The sequence below is a fragment of the Lithobates pipiens genome, unplaced genomic scaffold (assembly GCF_037356315.1).
Source record: "Lithobates pipiens isolate NorthernLeopardFrog02 unplaced genomic scaffold, aLitPip1_a1.2 Scaffold_19, whole genome shotgun sequence".
Classification (NCBI taxonomy): Eukaryota; Metazoa; Chordata; class Amphibia; order Anura; family Ranidae; genus Lithobates; species Lithobates pipiens.
In genome coordinates, this window is record NW_027507764.1 from 92,600,742 (window position 1) to 92,627,478 (window position 26,737).

The 26,737-nt window shown below is 47.1% G+C and overlaps 1 protein-coding gene across 3 annotated transcripts in view; it reads right to left on the reverse strand.

The window, feature by feature from the left end:
* LOC143996174 (integrin beta-1-A-like) overlaps positions 1–26,737 on the reverse strand; it is a 103,827-nt gene that overhangs the window by 66,016 nt on the left and 11,074 nt on the right. For all 3 annotated transcript variants that reach the window (XM_077491087.1, XM_077491086.1, XM_077491085.1), the window contains exons 2-5: positions 20,893–20,959; positions 10,985–11,070; positions 3,654–3,870; positions 3,395–3,565 (exon numbers count right to left, since the gene is read on the reverse strand). In XM_077491087.1, the coding sequence (XP_077347213.1) occupies positions 3,395–3,565; positions 3,654–3,870; positions 10,985–11,070; positions 20,893–20,959 (541 nt within the window). The remainder of the gene's footprint in view (positions 1–3,394; positions 3,566–3,653; positions 3,871–10,984; positions 11,071–20,892; positions 20,960–26,737) is intronic.

The window sequence follows — 26,737 nt, forward strand, 5'->3', positions numbered from 1 at the left end:
GCATAAAATTGCTGATGCCATGGAACCACATGATCAATGCATATCTTATGCAGGTGAAAAATATAAGGTACAGGTAGAAAGGTTTATACCTTGATCTTTATTCATAATCTCTATTATAAACCAAATCGATTGGTAAAAATGTGTCTTCAGACCATGGTCATATCTTGCTGCTGACTCTGCAGATCTTTTCTATATGTTTTGCTTGTGTCCTCATACCCAAACCTACTGGTCCAGAATCTGGTCAAGTCTTGGGATACAACTGGGCTTTCCAACACCATATGAAATGTTTTTTCCAGAATATAAATAATAAACATCTTCTAAGAACTAGCACTTATTCAGGTATGTTTGCTACTATGCTACCAATGCAATTATTTTACACTGGATGGATTCCCACCCCCCTCATGTAATTTTTTTTTAAATTTGATAAATTAATTGCTGCCAAAATACAAGTTAATCTACTCAAGCCAAGCATGCACAGCTTAATTTACAAAGATCTGGAACCTTTGTGAAAGCAGGTGAAGTTGGTTAGTCTGTCATTAGGTGGCTCTGTCCCAGAAGCGTGTGTGGTAACAGGGAATAGTGTAATCAGGTGCTAGATCCCCTTTAGCTAAAGTCCTCCTGTGATGATGTCATCAATGAGTCAGTGGGCATATATATGCCAGATTGAGAGTAGCCTAGTTGCAGTTGGGGCATGGGAGACAGAGGCCCCATCAGCATATAGATGTAGGCAGCTAAGCGGAGGCCCTGGATCGAGGCAAGAGTACAAGTTGAGGTAGATCTGCACTCAGAAGGGCCCGCTGTAGTCATCCTGTCACTTATGATGGTAGAGGCTAGAGGAACACCTGGCAAACCCCATACGCATGCCTATGAGTGACAGTAGTGTGGAGTTTTACACACATTGCACTTGTGTAAATCTGACATGCCAATTGTCAGGTGGAATCAATCAGGTGTCTGTTGCACGACAATGTGAAAGCCCGAGGGCTTTCACACTGGAGCGGTGCACTGGCAGGGCGTCAGAAAAAGTCCTGCCAGCAGCTTCTTTGGAGTGGTGAAGGAGCGGTGAGCTCACTGCTCCTCCACCGCTGCTCCTAATTGAAATCAATGGGGCAGTGCTGCAATACCGGTGGCTTTTTGCGGGAGGATTTAACCCCTTTTCGGCTGCTAGTGGGGGGTTAAAACCACCCCACTAGTGGCTGAATAGCACCGCTAAAGCGACGGTAAAGTGGCGCTTTACCACTGATGCCTGGGCAGCTAAGTGTGAAAGGGGTCTTAAGTCTGGATCCACCAGATGCCTGTCTCAGCCTCTCAGCGAAGCCGATGAAAGGCTGAGACAGCCGCTCACTGCCCCTCCACAGTAGGATACATGCCATGGGCAAGTCATCAATGAGTCAGTGGGCATATATATGCCAGATTGAAAGTAGCCTAGTTGCAGTTGGGGCATGGGAGACAGAGGCCCCATCAGCATATAGATGTAGGCAGCTAAGCGGAGGCCCTGGTCAAGGCAAGAGTACAAGTTGAGGTAGATCTGCACTCAGAAGGGCCCGCTGTAGTCATCCTGTCACTTATGATGGTAGAGGCTAGAGGAACACCTGGCAAACCCCATGTGCATGCCTATGATTGACAGTAGTGTGGAGTTTTACACACATTGCACTTGTGTAAATCCGACATGCCAATTGTCAGGTGGAATCAATCAGGTGTCTGTAAAGCCTTTCAATGGCTTCCGTACACCCCTGGTACTGCTAATGGTACACGATCTACAGGGCTGTACTACGAGCATCATGGGCCTGGTGCTTAGGTTTTTTGTTGGAAATAAATAAAATAAAAAATGCAAACATTTTTTTGTTAAAACAAATTGAATTAAATTGGGGTGGGGTTGAGAGAGGAGGGTAAGAGAGAGAGGAAGGGTGAGAGAGAGGAGGATTTAGAGGGTGAGCGAGAGAAAGAGGGGGTGAGAGTGGGAGATGTAGGGAGAGAGGGAAAGGGTGAGAGAGAGAGAGAGAGAGGAGATGGGGGTAAGAGAGAGGGGGGTGAGAGAGAGGGTGCCTTTGGTAGTTTTAGTAGGGTAGTAATGTGGCACACATAGTGTGAACTGTGAATGGTGAACTGTGGGTGGAGCCACGTTGTGGTAAGAGTGGGAGAGGCTCATTAAAGAGAACCTGTGACAAAAAATAGCATCACATAGGGGAACGTTGGTCCCCTGTGTGGGTAAAAAAATAAAATAATAATTCAGTAAATAAAAAAAAGGGGTAAAAAATGTAAAGTTTTACCCAAGCAGTTCTATAATTTAAAGGAGAAGTCCAGCCTGAGCTTGTTTGGCTGGGTTTCTCCTAAGAGGAGAATAGGAGTGCAATGTGTTTTGCATTCCTGTGCCCCGTTTTCAGCAGAGAGCGGTTTGAAGTCTGCTTTCTGCTGACGTCACTGGAATCAATCCAGGCACCAAATCATAAGGACAATAAGACCCCTTTCACACTGGAGCGTTTTGTAGGCGCTATAGCGTTAAAAATAGCGCCTGAAAACCGCCCAAAAACAGCTGCTCCATGCATGACAATGTGAAAGCCCGAGGGATTTCACACTGGAGCGGTGCACTGGCAGGGTGTCAGAAAAAGTTATGCCAGCAGCTTCTTTGGAGTGGTGAAGGAGTGGTGAGCTCACTGCTCCTCCACCGCTGCTCCCCATTGAAATCAATGGGGCAGTGCTGCGATACCACAGGAGGATTTAACCCCTTTTCGGCTGCTAGCGGGGGGTTAAAACCACTGGCTGAATAGCGCAGCTAAAACGATGGTAAAGTGGCGCTTTACCGCTGATGCCTTGGCAGCTAAGTGTGAAAGGGGTCTTAAGTCTGGATCCACCAGATGCCTGTCTCAGCCTCTCAGCGAAGCCGCTGAAAGGCTGAGACAGCCGCTCACTGCCCCTCCACAGTAGGGTACATGGTGGCCCCGTCCCCCTCTGACGCCATGGGGAAGCCATTGGGAAGTCCCCGTGCGCCAGAGGGGAGCAGGGTCATCCAGGTACCCGTTTCAAATTGTTCGCTATCCGGCGAACACCCGATGTTCGAGTCGAACTTGCGTTCAACTCGAACATCAGGGTCATCCCTACTCCACAGCTCAGCGCTCCAATGAGCTTGGAGGAGCAGAGAGGAGAGCTGATTGAGAGGTTGAGGATCTGTGAGAACCGAGCCATCGGCGGTGTGCGATGGCTCGGTTCTCAGTGCAGAGGCAACGGGGGACAGATGCCGCATCGCTCCGATGCTGCATCCACCTAACTAAGTATGATTAGGGAAAAAAAAGAAAACCCATACTTCTCTTTTAATACAATTTAATTTGCACAGCTACTTTTCCTTAGAGAAGGGTTTGTTCTGATCTCTTCCACAACAAGCATATGATGTAACTCTTACCTATCCGAAAATCTGCAGTAATATTTTTAATTTCTTCCATGAGAGCCATGCCAAGGCTTTTTGCATTCTCTAAATCATCTTTCGTGGAATATGACAGGTCCATAAGATAATACAAGTCAATAGGATAATCTTCTGCTCTTCTGAATGTTAAATTAAATGTCTGGGGCTCTCCTGTACAAAACAAGAAACAAAAGTTAGATAATCCATGTGACAAGGCTTATACACAGAAACCCACCATGCTCAGAATATATGTCCGCACCTGATCTCAGTTCAAATTTTAACTGCTGGGGTCTGATCTGTGTAATTTTGGAGGGGTCCATACGCTCTCCTTTGGCCTTATTTGTTATAGGGTTGTCCTTTAGCTTTTCTTTTCTTCCTCTGGGATTCTGAATGTCTTCCTCTAGACAGCCCTTTGTTTTTAATGCAGCAACGTCATCACAGCGTGCAGATGTGGGCTCACCTTCTTGCAAAAAATCCTAAAATTAAGAATAAGGTATAAAGATTAAAATGCATGACAAGTAAACACAATACTGGATAAAATATTAATGGCTTCTAACTTGTTATAGCAGTTCTATCAGCATGAATTCTACCATTTTTTTTTTATTGGTTTAACTGGTTCCACTCAGCACAATGTTGTGCATCAAAAGTTATCAGTATGATCAAGAAGGCTGGACATATTTTAGCCAAATTCTTGGGTTTAAAATCCAGAACAAAAGACTTAAAAAACAAAATAAAGGCTTACGCCTCAGTTCCCACTATGAACCGCACTGCATTCCTGTTCAATTTACATGTGATTTATTAATTTTGAATGAGCTCAAATTGCACTGCAGCCGTGCAGGCAGCAATTTTGTAACCGCACTGCAACCAGATTGCATGGTCGTTTTGTACCATGTGATCTGGTGCAGGCAAATGCACCGCGTTTGGGATGTTGTTATAATTACACCGACCCTCGCTGCAAGTCACAATGACAGTGCGATTTGAATGCAGTGCGGGAAACCCGCGGTCCATGCACGCTTCCCGTACCGCATTCTAGTGTGAACCTAGGTTAAATAACCAAGCAGATTTGTTCATGCATATACATAGGATTTCAATAATCAATTATAAATAATTAATTTAGCTATATTTCGCTAATAATAAAATAAAATCGTTATTAGCAGACACAAATACGATATGCTCCTGCTAAATCATAATAAATAAAGCTCTTTGTGGATAAGGTCTTGGGGCTCATTCACATGGGTGCTGTGGTCTGTACAGTGTGAATCAGTGAGCCACCTGAAGCTGTACAAAGCTGCACGTCCTAATTTGACAAGGCATGGGGATGCAGGTGTACAGCCCAAACACAGAAAGTGTGCATTTGGGGGCCACTCACCTGCACACCTGTCAAAATAGGGCCTGCGGCTGTGTTCGTACAGGCGCTGCACCCCCATAAAATGACAGGCGGCTCCAGCAAAAACCCCTCCTTCACACAGCCAGAGTACCTGTGTGAATAAGCCCTTAATTATATTTTTGTAACAATTTTTTTTGACAACCCTGTAGGGAAGGGGGGACGGGCTTTGGTGGATAATAATTATGACAGATCTCTCAAGCGACACGCTGTCACTACTGAGAGGGATTCCCTCTTCCTTTGGTCTTCTCTCTGGGTTTTTGGGCACCAGCCATTTGGCCAAACCGTGATGATGTAACTCTCACGCATGCGCACAGGAGTCATGGTCCCAGCGCAACTCTCTCAGTGGATGGTATGCTGTCCACCGAGAGTGCAGTGCACATGCGCCAGTGTTATCACTGGCTGCAACGTTTAGGAGATCACTGTACCTACAGGTAAGCTCTATTATAGGCTTACCTGTAAAAAAAAAATGAAGTTTACTACTGCCAGATCAGTAGGTAAATGGTTAAATAGAAGAAGATGTTACATGGTTTGCAGAGGGATCTGGCAGTGTAGGGGAGAGGAAGCAAAGTTGCATAGGTCAGGAAGCAGTCTGGGGCAGAGGAGTGGGAAGCCCAGCTACATAAAGCACACTATTACAGAACTGTGTTTCAGCAGTTAAAATCTGGCAGCAGGGAGAGGGGGAAAGACCAGCTTTCAGCTGCTGGAGGAAGAGTTCTGTAATTGTCATCCCTCACTAACCCCCCTCCCTTTTTCGGGCTCCCCTGTGTGCTCAAGCCCCCTACAAGAGGACCGGTAATCCCCCCCCCCTACCAGAGGCCCTGAGTACAGTAAGGAGAAACTTTCTCATGTCAGCACACTGGTGATGGTCACAAACTTTTCAATGACCTTTCTCTGTGATATCATTCATGGCCTTGTGTATTAGTCAGCCTTATAAATATAGACAAAAAAGGCCATCGACTGCCATGTTCATTAGTACATAGCAAAAAACACAGTGATAAAGTTTGCTGAATTGCATAATATAAAAATTGCTGTAGCAGATATCTTTATAAAATGAATACTCTTTATCTACACCACACAATTTTACTAAATACTACAGTGTATATACTGTGAGGCACTATATATATTGAATGTCCCACTCTCAAGGGTTTATTCTTGCTTCATAAAGTAACAGAGGGGGTTATTTACTAAAGGCAAATCCACTTTGCACTACAAGTTCAAACTGCACTTGAAATTGTACTGAAAGTGCACTTGGAAGTGCAGTTGCTGTAGATCCGAGGGGGACATGCAAAGAAGATAAAAAAGCATTTTAGCTTGCACGTGATTGGATAATAAAATCAGCAGAGCTTCCCCTCATTTCAGATCTACACCTCAGATTTACAGAGACTGCACTTCCAAGTGCACTTTCAGTGCAATTTCAGGTGCACTTTGCACTTGTAGTGCAAAGTGGATTTGCCTTTCGTAAATGACCCCCATAGTGTCATAAAATCATAATGGTTTAATAATTGTAGCTAATACCATTATGCATTGATATGTAAAATGGGTATCAGCAAACATGTTTATTATTGTAACTATACTGTCTGCCCTCATGTTAAGCACTGCGTAAACTGTTGGCGCTATATATAAATCCTGTATAATAATATAATAATTATTGAAAGACATAATGGATTGCTTGAAAAAAAGAACTGGTGCAAAGTTATAGGTAATGGGTCACACTAGGAACACTTACGTGTCTTTTTCAATTTAGTTACCGTAACTCACGGACAATGTAAATTTTAATAGACGTGCTGTACACTATATGCATCTAGACTGTCCTATAATATTCCAAAGCCCCCTGTAAATACTGTACAACACACACTAGTTACACTGAAATATACAGTATACACGCCCGCCTGTGCCCCTAAACTTTATACCTCTTCTACGGGATATTGCCACTTGCCACCTTTTATACCCAGCAACCCACCCCACCACCACCTAAGCTCTAACAGAATGCTGGGTCAAAAAAAAAATATTTTAAGATTTGGAGGAAAGCTGAGATCAAGAAGCTTTTTTTCTGAATGAAAAATACATACTTGAATAAAGTATATATGTTTTAGAACCACCACGTTTAGTGTCACTTTAATAGAGTACAGTAGTTAGTGTAGCACCCTGAGGTTTAGGCAGGGCTGCTATTAAATTTAGTTGCCAGGCGATTATTGCCTTGGCCAATTGTTAGGAGATCAATTGATTTCCCCCTAATTCTGGAATTGCTGCACTTCTCTCTTCTGTCACTAGGTGGCCTGGTATCTGGTGACATTGGATAAGACAAGAGCATCACAGATTATGAATGGATGGTGTGTCTCAGCCAATGGGCAGGGATTTTCTTGGGTCCCTTGGCCTGCTGGGAGAGCCTATTTATTTGGGTGGAGTTAGGTGTTTGGGGTTCTGTTAGGCCTATCCCGGGGGACATCTGGCTGCTAGGCAGTCTGGGGCCTATCCAGAAGCAGGAGAGCAGTGTAGGGTTGGGACTTCAGGCTTGTAGTTCAACCAGAAGTGACGGTTCTGCTGGCTGGGGAACCAGTCATGGTCGGTAGAGGGGAAGCTATCGCCACTACGGGACCATCCACCTTGTTACCAGAGACCACTTTGAGTAAGCTGAGGCCAGTACCCTAGCAGACTTCTCACCAGCTGGGGACGGTGAAGAAATGGGAAAACCTCAGCAAGTGCTAAGTCAGGGACCCAGCGGAACAGCAAAAGGGATGCTTGTGGAGCATCAGTAAGTTCCAAGCCAGGGGGGGTGAAGCTTGAAGAGTCTGCCAATTAACATTGCATCTACCTACAGGTGTCCTGGCCCTAACTCTCTCTCTCCCCCAGTTCTGTTTAAGAGACAATAAATATCTTTGCATTTGTTGCACATATACTGAAAATATGGTCAATAATTCAAATTCTGCGAAGGGAGCGGGCCGGGTGAAACCAGAAGTGTTTTTATTGAAAAGTTTCTGCAATGATACAAACAAGACCTTCAGTCTGGTAGACAGGATAGCAACTGCTATTCTGTTCATCCATAATACTACATGACTATATCTATAATAATAACATTCTCATATATTGGAATAACGTCCTCATAGAAAATAATAAATAACTGCCCATGTCTTGATAGGTTATTTAATCACACAGTAGCGACCGCAGCCTTTACTGATCACAGGGATGTAAATTAAATCAATTTTGCCCTGTTTATAGCCCTAAATATTCCCTCTCTTACCTGCAATGGCAAAAACATGAGCTTCAGTCTGATAGACAGGATATCAACTGCTATTCTGTTCCCACCAGAAACAAAGGTCTGTCTTTTTGGTTCCCCCTGCTATTTTAGCAGTGTTCCATTAAAATGTGCTTTCTGTCATTCAGGCTTTTAAATCTATGCTGCCATTTACTGGTGATTTAATAGAAATTACAAAGCCTGATGAAGGGACACGCATGTCCCGAATGCGAGTTCCTCCCCGCTGACCCGACCCGGAAGTAACCCCGATCAACGTCAGTCATGTGTGCCTGTGTTTGCGCTCCACGCCATCTGGAAGCACCATATCGCAGCGGTGTGCCCAGACCAGGGACTGCACTCAGAAGCCTCTACATTGCTGTCATGTATCAGATAAGACCAGAACTGTGTGGACTGCAACAGAGGAAACCCAAACGTGTATAAGTGAAATATAATGATTTATTAAGGGAAGTGAATAATATAAATACAACCACACAGTGCAATACATCAACCAACAGAGACCCCCAAATAACAACAGACAGATATGTACAATAAATGGAAAATACCAGGATCCTAAACGATAGCCAGGTCAGGGTCATGCACAGAGGATCAGTAAATAAACAAAGAGCAGTCCAGAATCAGAGACACAAGCCAGGCAAAGGTCATACACAGGGAGATTAGCAGATGGGGTAAGGAACACAGGACAGGGAGAGGATGGACAGATCAGACTGCAGGACAGGGATGATAGTAACAGGTGGGACAGGGTAGGGACCAAGACAGGGAAACAGGATCAGAACATCCCGGCACCATGGTTGTTATGGTGTCAGGATGATTGAAGCGCATTATTACATTGTAATATAAAATGAAATAGTTCAACTCACCATAATATAGAATCAGTGGGAGCCCCGAGTGTGTCACTTGCAATGCCGCCTGCCACCAGATGCAATCAGGTGTTCCCCACTGGAGCCCCCCCTTACATCAGGTATCCCCCAGTGGAGCCCCCCTTACATCAGGTGTCCCCCAGTGTAGCCCCCTTTACATCAGGTATCCCCCAGCGGTGTCCTCCTTACATCAGGTATCCCCCAACAGTGTCCCCCTTACATCAAGTGTCCCACAGCAGTGTCCTCCTTACATTAGGTTTCCCCAGCGATGCCCCCTTACATCAAGTACCCCCCTTACATCAGGTATCCCCCAGCGTTGTCCCCCTTACATCAGGTATCCCCCAGCGGTGTCCTCCTTAAATTAGGTGTCCCCCAGCGATGCTCCCCTTACATCAAGTGCCCCCTTACATCAGTTATCCCCCATCATTAGTAAATTATAGATTATCCTCACGCCACAATCTCGCGCCACAATGTTTCAAATAAAGGAAAATACAACAAGGAAAAAAAGGAAACGTCCGGAGTACGAACGTGGTGTCCGTTCGTTTGATGCTGTTGCTTTGTTTATAGTATGCCTATATGCTCCATTGTAAATGTGAGTACCCAGGACTATGTCCTTTTTAGAATAAAGTTTGATTTTATTACATACTTCACTATTGGAGCTCCTTCTTTTCTCCTATGGATGTGAATATTGGTTTGGGGCCGAGGACCTAGAGGGGACCACCCATATTGCCTATACCATCTGTTTGTAAAAGAAATATCTGCTGTTTACCTTACAGCAGTAAGGTAAGGTAGCCATTACACCTAGTGTGTGGACACCTATTCACGAGATCACCGGTGGAATTATTGTTTATTCACGGAGTCATTATATGTTTATGACACAGAATGGATACACAAAGTGCATGTTTTGATATGGACTGAGAATTTTTCCTTTACAGAAATAGACACTATCACTATTACTTCGTTGCACCTTATTGGATATCTGATTATTCATTGTTTGGCTATTTTATATATTTTGTTATACACTATTTAATTTAAAATTTTGTGTTTTACACTATATGCACTATGGATCGAATTATTATATTTCATATTTAATATATATCTATATTTTTAGCTTAATTATATGTATTATTTTCTGGCACTGAATGCACTTTATTGTTTATTGTCACTAGATGCACTTTAGTTGGAAGAGGGATTATATGATAGATCGCATGCGTTTAGATATTTTTTGAAGGAGCATTTACTCACTACTCGAAAGAGATAACAGTTATTATATAATTATTTGCACATTGTATATTGACATATATATCTATATTTATTTAATTGATCTATTTGTACTAATTGTGGAGCGCAACACTATTTAACATATATCCCCCATCATTGTCCCCCTTACATTATGTATCCACCAGCTGTGTCCCCCTTACATCAGGTATCCCCCAGTGGTGTCCCCCTTATATCAGGTATCCCCCAGCGGTGTCCCCCTTACATCAGATATCCCAGCAATCAAGTTTGCACCGCCATTACAGAATTCCAGAGGGGATCACGATAGAGGCAGATCCGGCCGGGTGTCTATAAGAGAAATTGAGCTGCAGCGCCACCCACCCCCGCACCTTTCCGCAACAAGTCACAAACAGACCAGCAGTGGGGCAGGGGTGGGCCGCGCCGCAGCTCAATTTCTTTTGTAGCCACTCGGCTGGCTTCACCTCTTATTTTTTCTTGGTGTTACTTCTTCTGGTCTCCGCCGGCCGCAGACCTCTAGTGGCAGCGGGCGGTGAAAAATCTGGAAAAAATTGATTTCCCGGGACATTTCCCAGGAAACACTAAAATCGGGAAAAGGTCCAAATCCTGGGAATGTCCTGGGAAATTCGGGACAGTTGGCAAGTATGCACCCACCATGCCTTGTAACCCACTCTACACAGAAGGATGTCAGCTGTCCTTGACTCTTGAGGTCACCATTAGGCCTAAAGGTCCAGGACTTTGCTACATTAGCTATTATTTTCCTAAATATCCCTATAACAAATCCATCTAGTAAATATGTAACCGTACAATTATAAATTCCTTTTGGATATCACAAACAGTTCATCATACCAACTTACCACTTTTGTGCACCACCCACAGTTTGGTCCAGCTTCTATACATTCTCCACAAGATCTGGCCCTTGCTTGTAGACACTCCTTTCCAACTACAAAAAATATTATATTAGTTACCCTGACATTATCATACCAAGCTAAAGCAATCTTATGCTAGTTTAAGGTAAGAGCTTTCCAAAAGCCATTTATTTTTTTAACCAGTTCCCCTCTACAGTAATTATGTACACTTAAATTACTTAAAAACCCCCAGAGGCCTTGTAGAATAAAGATACAATAGATATGTTTTTTTATGTCGCTCAGTATTTGCGCAAATTTTTATTAACTAAAGAAAATTTTTAAACATTTTGCACGCTTGTTAAAATGTACACTTTTAACTATGACATTACTTAAAGTGATTGCAAAGTCACATTTTTTAAATAAAAATAATAAACATGGTTTACTTACCTGCCCTGTGCAGTGGATTTGCAAAGAGCAGCCCAGAGCCTCCTCTTCTCGGGTCCCTCTTCTGTGTTTTTGGCCCCTTCCTCCTGTCATGTGTGCCCACAGCAAGCAGCTTGCTATGGGGGTACCCGAGCCGAGCTGCAGCTCCGTGTGCCCATTTAGACATGGAGCCTTGGCCCCACCCCCTCTCTCTCCTGATTGGTTAACTGACTTTAATTGACAGCAGCGGCAGCCAATGGCACCACTGCTGCCTCTCAGCCAATCAGAAGGGAGAGTCTGAGGCACTCTTGGACATCTCTGGATAGAGATGGAGCTCAGGTAAATAGGTGCAGGGGCAGCTGCTGCACACAGAGGGTATTTTAACTTAATGCATAGAATGCATTAAGATAAAAAAAATGCAACCTTTACATTCACTTTAAATCACCCGGAGGCCTTGCATAATAAAAAAGTTAAGTTATTAAGTTATTAAGTTATTAACGTAACTTTACTCTACATTTTCATGAAAAAATAAACTAAAATAAATGTAATTGCACACAAACAATTTAATGGCCAATTTTTTGTACAGAATAAAGGATAACATAAATAGATACCAAATGTGTGTAGCCTCAAAACTGCGTGTGTTCGAAAAATGATGATGAAAAATGATGGTACCCAAGAATTCAGTGACACTGACAGCAGTTTGCAGCAGCACAGATGATGATAACACCTCACCAACACGACACGCCCCTTCCTGAGTCACAGTGACAGTCTCTTTCCATGCCAGGTGATCCCTTCAGTCCACTCCAATCCAAACAACAATGACAGTCCCACTCCCGGCTTGCCTTGCTCCCTTCCCACAGTCCCACACACGAGGATCTGGCCACTCCACACGGCTCGGCTCCTTTGCACCATGATATCACACGACATACTCAGGCACTGCCTCTGCCAGACCCGCCTCCAGCTGGTGCTGCCCAAACACATTGTAGCAGGCATAAAGCTTTTATGTTTTTATTACATTTTTACTTCTTCTTTTTTTTAATTAGCTTTATTGCTATCACAAGAGGCCTAAAAATGATAGAGGATATAGGAGGTAATACTGCCCTCACTGTAAGTCCCCATGCACAGAGGGTGTTTTTACAGCTGCTTTTACCAGCGTAAAAGACAAGAGTTAGAGCCGGTTCACACAGCGGGCGATGCGAGGCGACACGACTCGCCTCGCCTCGCTCTCGCAAGTCTCCCCCGTTCTGTACAATGGAACCGTTCTGAGAGGAGCGACTCGAGTCGCTCTGACTCAGAAAAAAGGTTCCTGTACTACTTTTGGGCGACCTCGGGGCGACTTGCATTGACTTCTATACAGAAGTCATTTGCAAGTCGCCGCTGAGGCCGCGGCAGGTCGCGGCGAGGCAAGTCGAAGTCGCCTCGCCTCGCCTGCTGTGTGAACCGGCCCTAAAAGAAAGAGTGAACAGGCTCTAGTGTGATACCGTTTACTAACAAATTAATGTAGTACACTCACATTGTGTTGATAAAAGCAAGTACATCCATAAAGGCTGTGGTTGCTCTCCTGAGTCCAGAAATCCAAGCTGGATGTAAAGTGAACTGACAGTCTCTGTCTGAATAGTCCACGAGCAAACGCCAACAAACTGCACGAGATTCGCCTGCTCTCAGCGAGGATCCTGGAAAGCAGAGAGACTCCACACGTGCGCGTGATCCTCAGAAGATTGCTAATAAATGGCGATTGATGGTTGCTATGACTACGCATTTCAGAGGACGTGGCCTCCTTCTACCATGTGGTCTCATAGGAGCACTTAAATAGTCTATGGATACGCTTCTTTTTATTAACACTATATGAGTGTACTACATTCATTTGTCTATATCTTTTTTAATAAACGATGTCACACTAGGGCCGGTGGCGCTCTCTATTTGACTTGTCTTTTCAGATATCAGTATTCCTGCTGGTTGATGGAGCAGCATGACTCAACCTATATTACACCTAGGGATGAGCTTCGTGTTCGAGTCGAACGTACGTTCGACTCGAACATTGGCTGTTCGTCCGTTCGGCGAAATCCGAACATTTTGGTCCGTTCACGTCAAATTCGCGTGGCGCTCACGGCCCACAATGCACTGCAATGGCGCAGTGCATTGCTGGCTCATGATTGGCCAAGCATGCACTGTGACCCCGCATGCTTGGCCAATCGCAGCGCCAGCAGCGAGGAGAGCCATGATTGGCCACAGGCAGGATGCCTGTGGCCAATCATAGCTCAGGCTGTGTAGTGCACGCCCCACACTATATAAGGCCACCAACGTGGCGGCCTCGTGTAGTGTGTTGGCGTCTGAAGCAGTGGGTGTTCTGTGTACCTTCAACACAGTACACACCGATCGTTTTCGGCCGATTTTCTATCTTGCTGTTGTGTAGTGGTTATTGTGCGTGCTGTCTGCGTGCTCTGTACCCAGTACATACCGCTATATCCACCTACATAGCTGTTCTCTATTTGAGCCCACTTGCCATCTGCAGGAGTTATTGGAAGTTGTGTGTGCCTCCAGCACAGCACAGTATACATCTGTATGTACCCCTTTATCTCTGGTGTTTTCTGGTTATTGTCTGCGTGCCCTGACCGCAGTATACACCGCTATATTCACCTCACCTATATAGCTAATGATCTATCTTTAATAATAGAGCTTGCAGTCAGTAGTGTTAGGAGATAGTGCGTGCTGTCTGTGTGCTCTGTACCCAGTACATACCGCTATATCCACCTACATAGCTGTTCTCTATTTGAGCCCACTTGCCATCTGCAGGAGTTATTGGAAGTTGTGTGTGCCTCCAGCACAGCACAGTATACACCTGTATATACCCCTTTATCTCTGGTGTTCTATAATAAAGGCATCTGCAGGAGTTAGTGGGTGTTGTGTGCCTCCAGCACAATATAAACTACCCAACTGCTGTTTTACCCAACTCCCTTCAGGCCATTACCATGTCTGGAAGGCCAGCAAGGAGAGGCAGACAGGCGCGAGCCGATAAAAGAGGGCAAGCAGGCTCTGTGTCTAGAGACAACAGTGCTGGTCGTGGACGCGGTGCATTGTCATCAGCACGTGGCCATGGGACATGCTTGTCCTTCTTTTCGGCAGCTGGACATGTTGAACCGCAACATGCCAACGACTTGGTAGAGTGGATGACCAAGCCCTCTTCATCCTCCTCATCCTCTCTCACCCAGTCTCAGGGTAGTAGCAAAGCAGCTGCCAACGCATGGTCTTCCCTCCTCTCAATGTCATCATCAGTGACTCCTTCCCTAGACCCACCACGACCTCCTGAGGAGTCTCCTGAACTCTTTGAGCACAGTGTTGGGTACATGCTCCAGGAGGATGCCCAGTGTTTTGTGGGCTCTGATGATGACACTCAGCTAGAGGAAGGCAGTAGCGTGAGCGCAGAGAGAGGGGATGCTCAAGAAGGACAGCAATCTGGCAGTCATGTTCCACAAGCTGCAGCATACTGCCAGGTTTGCTACAGCGATGAAGAGGGAGGGGATGATGAGGGCACTGACTCCACGTGGGTGCCTGGAAGGAGGGAGGAGGAGGAGGAGGAGGATGAGGCACATGTCCAATGAGGCAGGATGCCCTCCGGGGGCCAGCTTAGGGGCAGCACACCGACTGAATCACACCGCAGAGCTCCGCCTGTGCAGAGCGCTGCCTCTGCGCGTTATTCTAAAAGTTCTTTGGTGTGGGCCTTTTTTGAGACGAGTGCATCAGATCGCACCGCTGCTATTTGCAACATATGTCTCAAGCGTATCTCACGTGGCCAAAACATCAGCCGCTTGGGCACCACATGCTTGACCAGACATATGTTGACCTGCCATGCAGCTCGTTGGCAAGCGTACCTCAAAGACCCACACCAAAGAACAAAGCGGACCTCTCCTTGCTCCTCATCAGCTGGCATCTCCAACCCCACTAGACCTTCAGTCCTCTCTGAAACCTGCCCTGAGAGGAATGAAGGTGTAGAATTAGGTGTGTCACAGCCAAGTGCTTCCGGGAACTCTGCTAGCGGTACACCCACATCCGATTATAGCAGGCAAATGTCCCTGCCCCAGCTGCTGGACCGGCGGAAGAAGTTCACTCCCAGCCATCCACATGCCCAGCGGTTGAATGCTAGCTTGGCTAAATTGCTAGCACTTCAACTGCTGCCTTTTCAGTTGGTAGACTCGGCCCCCTTCCGTGAGTTTGTACAATGTGCGGTTCCTCAGTGGCAGGTCCCCAAACGCCACTTTTTCTCACGGAAGGCGATTCCGGCTCTCTACCGGCATGTGGAAAGCAATGTCCTTGCCTCGCTGGACAGGGCGGTCAGCGGTAAGGTGCATATTACCGCTGACTCATGGTCCAGCAGGCATGGACAGGGACGTTACCTGTCTTTCACGGCCCATTGGGTCACTCTTCTGGCAGCTGGGAAGGATGCAGGACAAGGTGCAGTAGTGTTGGAGATTTTTCCGCCACCACGCCTCCAAAATGCTACTATTGGTTGTGACACACCTCTCTCCTCCACCCTCTCCTCTTCTTCTTCCTCCATGGCCTCTTCCAGTGCTCTGTCCTCAGAACCAGCGGTGCTCCGTAGGCGTTCCAGGGGCTACGCAAGTACGCAGGCAAAACGATGCCATGCCGTGCTTGCGCTGGTTTGTTTGGGGGACAGGAGCCACACTGGGGCGGATGTTTTGTCAGCTCTGCAGGGGCAGGCCGAGAGGTGGTTGACGCCACGCCAGCTTAAGCCAGGAATGGTGGTTTGCGACAATGGCACCAACCTCCTCTCCGCCCTCCGACAGGGACAACTGACCCATGTGCCCTGTGTAGCTCACGTCCTTAACCTGGTGGTGCAGAGGTTCTTGGGCAGGTACCCCGGCTTACAGGATGTCCTGAAGCAGGCCAGGAAAGTCTGTGTGCATTTCTGCCAATCATTTAATGCCTGTGCTCGGCTGGCTGAGCTCCAAAAGGAGTTGAACCTGCCCAAGAACCGCCTTATATGTGACATGCCCACCAGATGGAACTCAACATTGGCCATGCTGCAGCGGCTGCACACGCAGCAGAGGGCCATCAATGAGTACCTGTGCGACTACGGCACCAGGACAGGGTCAGGGGAGCTCGGTTTTTTCTCACCACGCCAGTGGCGCATGATCAGGGATGCATGCACTGTCCTGTCACCGTTTGAGGAGGCCACAAGGATGGTGAGCAGTGACAGTGCATGCATCAGTGACACTGTACCTCTTGTCCACCTCTTGGAGCATACGCTGCGTGGAATAATGGACAGGGCACTTGAGGCAGAACAGAGGCAGGAAGAGGAGGACTTCCTTGCCTCTCAAGGCCCCCTTTATCCAGACAGTGTTCCTGCTGTGCCACCCATCACACAGGAAGAGGATGAGGAGGAGGAAGAGGAGGAGGAGGATGATTGTGTCAGCATGGAGGTGGAGGCTGGCACTCAGCATCAGCATCAGCAGCAGCAGGGATGATTTACAGTCCCAAGAAACACGTGGACTTGTACGTGGCTGGGAGGAGGTAGCTGCGGATCATGTTGTCCTTAGTGACCCAGAGGACTCTGGACCGATTGCCTCAGCTAACCTATGCTGCATGGCCTCCCTGATCCTGCAAAGCCTGCGGAAGGATCCTCGTATTCTTCGGATCAAGGAGAGGGACCATTACTGGCTGGCCACTCTCCTTGATCCACGGTACAAGGGTAAGGTTGCCGACCTTATCTTGCCATCGCAGAGGGAGCAGAGGATGAGACATCTCCGGGAGGCCTTGTAGAAAGGTCTGTGCAACGCGTTCCCAGAGACTGGGAGGTTACAAACTCCTGGTCCTGGACAACGTGTTGCTGAGGCATCGGTCAGAAGGAGCGGTGGAGAAGGTGGCCGTCTGACTGATGCTTTCAGACAATTTTTTAGTCCGCAGCCCCAAGGTATGATCGGTTCCAGCACCCATCGCCAGTGTCTGATTTACATGGTGCAGGAATACCTAGGGGCAAGGTCAGACTTGGACACCTTTCCCACCGAAAATCCTCTGGCTTACTGGGTCTTGAGGATGGATCACTGGCCAGAGCTTGCACAGTATGCAATTGAGCTACTGGCCTGTCCTGCATCCAGCGTTCTTTCGGAACGCACCTTCAGTGCTGCTGGTGGCTTTGTTACCGATCACAGGGTGCGCCTGTCCACCGAATCAGTTGATCGACTGACCTTCATCAAGATGAATCAGTCTTGGATCACCCACAGCTACCAAGCACCTGAAGCTGATGTAACCGAATAATTTTTTTTGAAATACCACATCCCTTCAAGTCTGCCTATGCTGATGCTGAGTGACTGTCCTGTTATGTTGATTGTCTATCCTCTTCCTCCTCCGCTGATATGTTGGAAGAACATTTCTGGTTCTGGTTGATGCCATCAGCCCAATTTTTCTGCCCCTGTTTAACAGGGGCGTTTAAGTACAATTTTTGATGCAATGCTTTGCAGCAGGGCTAATTCCTGCAATAAAACTAGAGTATATGGCAGAGGTTGCAGTGTGGTGGCACCAGCACCAGTGCCATCAGCCCAATTTTTCTGCCCCTGTTTAACAGGGGCGTTTAAGTACAATTTTTGATGCAATGCTTTGCAGCAGGGCTAATTCCTGCAATAAAACTAGAGTATATGGCAGAGGTTGCAGTGTGGTGGCACCAACACCAGTGCCTAAGGCCTAATTTTTCTGCCCCTGTTTAACAGGGGCGTTTAAGTACAATTTTTGATGCAATGCTTTGCAGCAGGGCTAATTCCTGCAATAAAACTAAAGTATATGGCAGAGGTTGCAGTGTGGTGGCACCAGCACCAGTGCCTAAGGCCCAATTTTTCTGCCCCTGTTTAACAGGGGCGTTTAAGTACAATTTTTGATGCAATGCTTTGCAGCAGGGCTAATTCCTGCAATAAAACTAGAGTATATGGCAGAGGTTGCAGTGTGGTGGCACCAGCAGCAGTGCCTAAGGCCAAATTTTTCTGCCCCTGTTTAACAGGGACATGTAATTACAATTCTTGATATAATATTTCACAGGAGGGCCCCTTCCTGTGCCCACCCAGAGTAACGGTGAGGACTTATAGTGTTGTGGCACCAGCACCACAACCACCAAAGGTCAATTTTTCTACCACTGTTTAACAATGGCATGTAATTACAATTCTTGATATAATCGTTCACAGCAGGGCGCTCCAGCGCCCACCAAGAGTCACTTTGAGGGCTTACAATGTTGTGGCAAAACCAACACCTTGTTCCGCCATTTCTGCAGAGCATATAGGGATGGGCCCCTACTTTCAAACATCCAATTTACAAACATCTCCTACTTGCAAACGGAAGGAGACAACAGCAAGTGAGATGAAAAAAGATGGACGACAAAACAAATTATACAGGGGTGATAACCCTTCCCTATGTTTTCCAAAAAGCTTAAAAATAGTTTTTTTGACTGGAGCTACACTTTAAAAATGTACCAGTTGAAAATTACAAACAGATTCAACTTAACACAACAAACCTACACAGTCCCTGTCTTGTTTGCACCGCCTGTATACTGCTGTTCTGAGTATATAGGGCCTGGGGGCCACACGCATTTCCTTTTTTTAATATGGGTACGGGGTTCCCCTTAATATGCGTACAAGACCCAAAGGGGCTGGTAATGGGCAGGGAGGGCTACCCATGCCATTTTTCTCAATGATTTTCAACCATATTGCAGGAACCAGATATAACATTAAAACCGCAAGCAGTTTTAAATGGTGTTATTTCCGTTTAATGTCATTTTGTGCAGGGACTGTTCTAAACACGGGAAACACGTGGCACTTCACAGGCATACTACAGACACCCCTCAGGCACCATATTTAAAGGAATATTTCACTTTTTTTTTTCACTTTAATCGTCATTAAAATCAGTGCTCCCGCCAAAACGGCCATTTTTAAAAACATTTTAGGCATTGACCCATGTCCCCTGGGGCAGGAGCCAGGTCCCCAAACCCTTTTTAGGACAGTATCTTGCATATTAGCCGTTAAAATTAGTACTTTTCATTTCGAACGTTCGAGTCCCATAGACTTCAATGGGGTTCTAACGCTCGTTCGAATTTGGGGTCCGTTCGAAAGTTCTGGTGCGAACCGAACCGGGGGGTGTTCGGCTCATCCCTAGTTACACCCTACTGATTTAACCCCTACTATTTGGATCTCAACAGTTCCTTTCCATACATATACTTTATTGATGGATTCTCTATGTTATTCCATGGCCTCATGCACAAACAGGCTTTTAGGAGCTGTAAGTGGCATAGGCGTTTTCAAGCAGCAAAAAAAAAACAGGACCGGCACGTTCTGAGGACCAACGTTACAGCTACAAAAATTCCTTTACGCTGCTAAATGCGACTTAACACTGGATACAGCGTTGAGCTGCGGTAAGTATTTATTTTTTGTTTGACGTCAAAATCAATGGTTCCTTATCAGAGCCCATTGATTTGACTAGAAATCACATCCAAGTCTGATTATGATTATCCGACTTGTGGAGCGACTTGTGCTCTGAGGATCTTGAAGGGGAACCCCACAGCCAAAAGTAAAACCCTTCAGTCTGGTATGAATTTTGAGAGGAACCCCCACAGCAAGAGAAAACAGCACCAACCTGGGAACAAGGTGCTTTGGGGTGGGGGGCACAGAGCCCATCCTGACCCAAAGCACCCAACCCCCATGTTGAGGGCGTGTGGCCTGGTATGCTACGGGAGGGGGATGCTTGCTCATCCCCTTCCCTTTCCTGATCTGCCAGGCTTCATGCTCAAGTAAGGGTCTGTTATGGATTTTGGGGGGTTCCCCTCAAAATCCATACCAGACTAAAAGCGCCTGGTATGGATTTTGGGAGGGACCCCATGTCGTTTTTTTATTTCATTTTGCCGTGAGGTTCCCCCTCAAGATCCTCAGAGCACAAGTCGCACCACAAGTGGAATCGCCAAATATTCAAATCAATGGGCTGGAAGTCGGATCAGTTAAGACAGCTCTCATAAGCAACCATTGATTTTGAATAGAGGCAGAGAAAAGCTGCTAAAAGCTAATGCGGCTAAATGCACATTAACGCCAATGCAAAAAGCTACTAAAAGCACGTTTTTACAGTTGCTTTTTCCTGGCGTTGGTAGTGGCTTCACAGTTAGTTTTTTCTAACATTCTGTGTGCATGAGGACTAAAGGTGATATTGCCACCCAAGTTACTTTCACGTAACAACTGGGGGGACATTTTTAAAGCCTTCATTTTATGTACATCTAGACATAGGTAATTTATGAAAGATGTCAGTATTAATGTCCCTCCTTGAGCTGATAACTGCTGCATCATCTAAGTGTACCTTTTAATAAAAAAGAATGGAATGCTGTCACAAGCAATGATCAAATGAGTGACTAGAGGTTTCTGGAATGAGAAACATTTATCTGACATAATTTCCAAAGAAGGCAAAACATCAAAATGTTTTTCTTTTAAGAAGGCTACACAGAAAGTCATACTCACTTTGCTGAGCATTGCTGTATAAAAGGGAACCAAGACACAGCCCCATGAAGATGAGTTTATGCGCCATCTGTAAGGAAACAGAATGCTTTTATTAGTGGGTGCATTGCATTAGGAATGGTAGCCTGCTTGACAGGGACCTCAATGTGACAGTCCCTGCCTTTAAATACCATACTGCACAGGAATTCTGCCAGATGAGGCTCCCAGCAATTAAATAAAAGTTCCCAGGCCCTATCAGTTCACCAGCAGGGGTCAGCTATAGAGAGGGGGCTATTTACTCATTTTCAGGATCAGGCAGAGTAATCTTCTGTGCTGCCACTCCAGGCAAATAGTTATGTCCTGCTAAACTGATAGGGCCCCAGCGTGGTACAGCAGAGGGTCCCTCAGATGATGTAGTGAATGACAAAACGCGTCAGGGTGGAGCCATATGATGAATATTATAGTAGTGATGTCAGCACGTAATTCAGGGATGCGGTATCAGGAACCATGAATCAGACCGAGACAGAAGTAAAGTTAAATCACACTTATTCAATAATAATAATAATAATAATAATAATAAGGTAAACAGAGTAAGCGTAGTCAAAATAAGCCAGAGTTCAGTAACCAGATCGAGTAGTCAGCCTAGCAAATGTCAGAGAGCCAGAGATAAACGTAGTAGTACAGCAAGCAGGATCAGGAGCCAGAAGGAACATCAGCCGAGGAAGTCTTCAACAGGAATGCAGGAGAAAGTCCCTGAGATGTTGACAAAATCGAAGGCAGAGATCAAGTGAGCTGGACGGCTTTAAGTAGGCAGGACTGATGAGCAGAATCAAAAACAGCTGGGTATCTGTGGAGAGAGATGGGAGCTGGCAATTTGCTGACAGCTGGGTGGCCAGCTCAGAGAAGGAAGGCCTGAGCCCAGCCCTGACAGTACCCCCTCCTCAATGACTCCTCCCCCCTCGGAGGACCACCGGGCTTGAGGGGAAAACATCTATGGAAATCACAGAGGAGAACAGGGGCATGTACGTCCAAGGATGAGACCCAAGAGCTTTCCTCCAGACCGTACCCTTCCAATGCACCAGGTACTGTAAGCGTCCACGGCACCAACGGGAGTCAACAATGGATTGTACTTCATACTCCTCATGGTTCTCAACCTGTATAGGGTGAGGACGTGGCACAGAGGTGGTAAAGCAATTGCAGACCAAAGGCTTCAATAAGGAGACATGAAGCACATTTGAGATGCGCATACTAGGACGAAGGTCCAAGGTGTAAGCCACTGGGTTAATCCTGTGAAGGATACGGAAAGGCCCAATAAACCGAGGTGCAAACTTTAAAGAAGGAACACAAAGTCGGAAGTTGCGAGACAACAGCCAGACTCTGTCCGAAACCTGGTAGGAAGGTGCAGGCAGGCGTCTGCAGTCAGCATGGAGTCTGTACCTATCGTTAGCATGTTGCAAAGCCTCCTGAACTTGTGCCCAAGTGGAACGAAGACCACGGAGATGCTCCTCTAACGCATGAATGCTCTGCGGAACAAACAAGTCAGGCAACATGGAAGGTTGGAAACCATAATTTGCCATAAACGGGAACAATTGGAAAGCAGAATTCAAGGCACTGTTGTGAGCAAACTCTGCCCATGGTAATAAGTCTGACCAGTTGTTATGATGGTCAGAAATATAGCAATGTAAGAATTGCTCCAAGAACTGATTGGCTCGTTCTGCAGCCCCATTAGACTGTGGGTGATATGTAGAGGAGAAAGCAAGCTGAATTCCCAACTGTGCACAAAAGGCTCGCCAGAACACAGAGACAAACTGATTACCCCTGTCCGAGACAATCACCTCGGGTAGCCCATGTAAGCGAAAGATCTCCAGAGAAAAAATGGAAGCCAGTTCCTTAGAAGTGGGCAACTTCTTAAGTGGAATACAGTGACACATCTATGAGAACCGGTCAACCACCATAAAGATAACAGTGTTGCCTTGGGAGTTGGGTAACTTCACAATGAAATCCATAGATAGGTGGGTCCAGGGCCTCTCTCCATTGGGTATGGGTTGTAGGAGGCCCACTTGAAGGTGTCGTGGAGTCTTACTCTGAGAACACACGGAACAGGCGGCTACGAAGGCAGTTACATCAGCCCATAGACTAGGCCACCAGAATTGTTGGGAAATGGCCCAAACGAGTTGATTCTTCCCAGGGTGGCCAGCTGCCTTAGGAGAATGGTAAGTCTGGAGCACGGTAGTACGGACACTCTCTGGGACAAAGCAGCGGTCACAAGGTTTCTCAGGGGTAGCATGGACCTGAGCAGCAAGAATTCTGTCACCCAAAGGAGAAGTAAGATTGGTGCGAACCGTAGCCAGAATACAATCAGGAGGAATCACAGGAACCAGAACCGACTCCAACTTGGAAGTGGAGAATTGTCGTGACAAGGCGTCAGCCCTTACATTCTTAGTACCGGGTAAGATTGAGACAATGTGATTAAAACTCGTCAAGAAAAGAGCCCATCGCGCTCTTCTGAGAGAGAGGTGCTTAGCCTCAGACAAGAATGTGAGATTATTATGGTCAGTAAGAATGAGAACCGGCACAGTGGTACCTTCAAGGAGATGTCTCCATTCTTTCAGGGCTAAAATGATCGCTGACAGCTCTCTGTCGCCAATCTCGTAATTACACTCTGCAGGTAACAATTTCTTGGAAAAGTAGCCACACGAATGCATAGCGCTCTCAGAGTTAGGACGTTGAGACACAAGGATGCCAACTCCAGTCTCAGAAGCATCAACTTCTAGGATAAAAGGCAATGTAGGATCAGGATGTGCCAACACTGGAGTAGAAACAAAAGCAGCCGTGCAGCCCTGAGACTCTCAAGGTCCTCAATGGACTCCGGAGACCAACACTGTGGGTTACCATCCTTTCTGGTCATATCAGTCAGGGACTTGATCAGAGACAAGAAGTTATGAATAAACTTCCGATAATAGTTGGCAAAGCCCAGGAAACACTGCAGAGGACATAAACCCACATATCAAGGCCACTGTAGAACTGCCGAAAGTTTCTCTGGGTCCATCGAAAACCCAGCAGTGGAAATGACAGCCCAGTAGTGATGGACGAACTTCCGACGGGACGTTTCGCGAACGCGAAACGCGAACGGACACAAACGTTCGCGAAAACGACCGTTCGCCGCGGGCTCCATTGACTTCAATGGGAGGCGAATTTCGCAAACCTTTAGGTCGAATTTGCGGCCACGGGGTAATTATTAGGGGGTAGCACGTAGTCCCACCACCTGGACAATAGCATAATACATGTATGAGGTGAATTTGGGATCGATAACTACAAGCATTTTTTTTTTATTTGGGAAATTGTTCTGACAATTCAGGACTATGGAGCTAATGAAGGCAATGGAGGAGAGGGAAGGTCAGGGACCAGGGTAGGCAAACAAGAGGGTGCAGGAGATACAGAGCACTGACAGCAGCACCGTAATACAGAGCACTGACATCAGCACCGTGACATACAGCGCTGACAGCAGCTCCGTGACATACAGCGCTGACAGCAGCTCCGTGACATACAGCGCTGACAGCAGCTCCGTGACATACAGCGCTGACAGCAGCTCCGTGACATACAGCGCTGACAGCAGCTCCGTGACATACAGCGCTGACAGCAGCACCGTGACATACAGCGCTGACAGCAGCTCCGTGACATACAGCGCTGACAGCAGCTCCGTGACATACAGCGCTGACAGCAGCTCCGTGACATACAGCACTGACAGCAGCTCCGTGACATACAGCGCTGACAGCAGCTCCGTGACATACAGCGCTGACAGCAGCACCGTGACATACAGCGCTGACAGCAGCTCCGTGACATACAGCGCTGACAGCAGCTCCGTGACATACAGCGCTGACAGCAGCTCCGTGACATACAGCGCTGACAGCAGCTCCGTGACATACAGCGCTGACAGCAGCTCCGTGACATACAGCGCTGACAGCAGCACCGTGACATACAGCGCTGACAGCAGCTCCGTGACATACAGCGCTGACAGCAGCTCCGTGACATACAGCGCTGACAGCAGCTCCGTGACATACAGCACTGACAGCAGCTCCGTGACATACAGCGCTGACAGCAGCTCCGTGACATACAGCGCTGACAGCAGCACCGTGACATACAGCGCTGACAGCAGCTCCGTGACATACAGCGCTGACAGCAGCTCCGTGACATACAGCGCTGACAGCAGCTCCGTGACATACAGCGCTGACAGCAGCTCCGTGACATACAGCGCTGACAGCAGCTCCGTGACATACAGCGCTGACAGCAGCTCCGTGACATACAGCGCTGACAGCAGCTCCGTGACATACAGCGCTGACAGCAGCTCCGTGACATACAGCGCTGACAGCAGCTCCGTGACATACAGCGCTGACAGCAGCTCCGTGACATACAGCGCTGACAGCAGCTCCGTGACATACAGCGCTGACAGCAGCTCCGTGACATACAGCGCTGACAGCAGCACCGTAAGCAGCCCCAGGAGGAAGTCAGCACAGCACAGGGATGGTGTGATCCCCTCATAATAAGAACCCCCAGGAGGAAGTCAGCACAGCACAGGGATGGTGGGAGCCCCTCATAATAAGAACACCCAGGAGGAAGTCAGCACAGCACAGGGATGGTGGGAACCCCTCATAATAAGCAGCCCCAGTAGAAATATGACACCGCTCAACCTCTTCAAAGAGGAGGGTAGGGGCATATAGTACGGTGTGCTTTTTTGGGTCAGGGAAGTGAGCCAAATGAATTAAGAAGGTCTGTGTGCTTGATTCCAAAAATTGTTTATAGACATATACATGGTCTACTGATCACATGTGTTGAATTCCTCCGAGATCCATGCCTCATTCATTTTTAGAAATGTGAGGTAGTTAACACTGTGGTGAGCTAGGCGAGTACGCTTATCGGTCACAATCCCCCCTGCTGCGCTGAACGTCCTTTCGGACAGGACACTGGATGAGGGGCAAGCCAACAGTTCGATTGCAAATTGGGCAAGCTCTGGCCAGAGGTCAAGCCTGCCCACCCAGTAGTCTAGGGGTTCATCACTCCTCAGAGCGTCCACATCGGCCGTTAACCCAATGTAGTCGGACACCTGACGGTCTAGGCGTTCCCTGATGCTGGATCCGGATGACACCTGTCGATGGGTCGGCTGAAAGAATGACCTCATATCCGAAGTCACCAACACATCTTCAAACCGGCCTCTTCTTGCAGGCGCTGTTGGATTGGTACCCGCAAATCCTTCTCTGGGAGTGGGAATTGCTCCTCTGCCAGCGCACGCAAAAGCAGAATGCAGCATTTCTCGAAGCAAGGCCTGGAAGTGCTGCATTCTGACAGCCCTCTGCGACGGCGGTAACATTTCCGCCATTTTGTGTTTGTACCGGGGGTCTAAGTACGTTGCCACCCAGTACTGGTCCTTGACCCTCATGCTTTTTATACGGGGGTCCCTATTAAAACACTGGAGCATGAAGGCCCCCATTTGCACTAAAGTGGAAGCGGTGTGGTGGCCTGGCTCCTGCTCATCATCCAGGATAATGTCGTCCTCTTCATTCTCCTCTCCCCATCCTCGCACAACAGGGATCCCAGAAAGGTTTAAAGCATGCTCTTCTTGCTCCTGCTCATCCGCCCCGGCACCATCCTCCTCTGACTCCTCATCAGACTCCTGTTGTTGACTTGTCTCAGATAGAGTAGCCCCCCCTGGGAATTCATCCAGCATTGCGACTTCCTCATCTTCCCGCTCCTGCTCCTCCACAGCCTGATCAATGACACGACGCAATGCACGCTCCAGAAAGAAGGCATAAGGTACCATGTCACTGATGGCGCCATGGCTGCGACTGACCAGTTTGGTGATCTCCTCAAATGG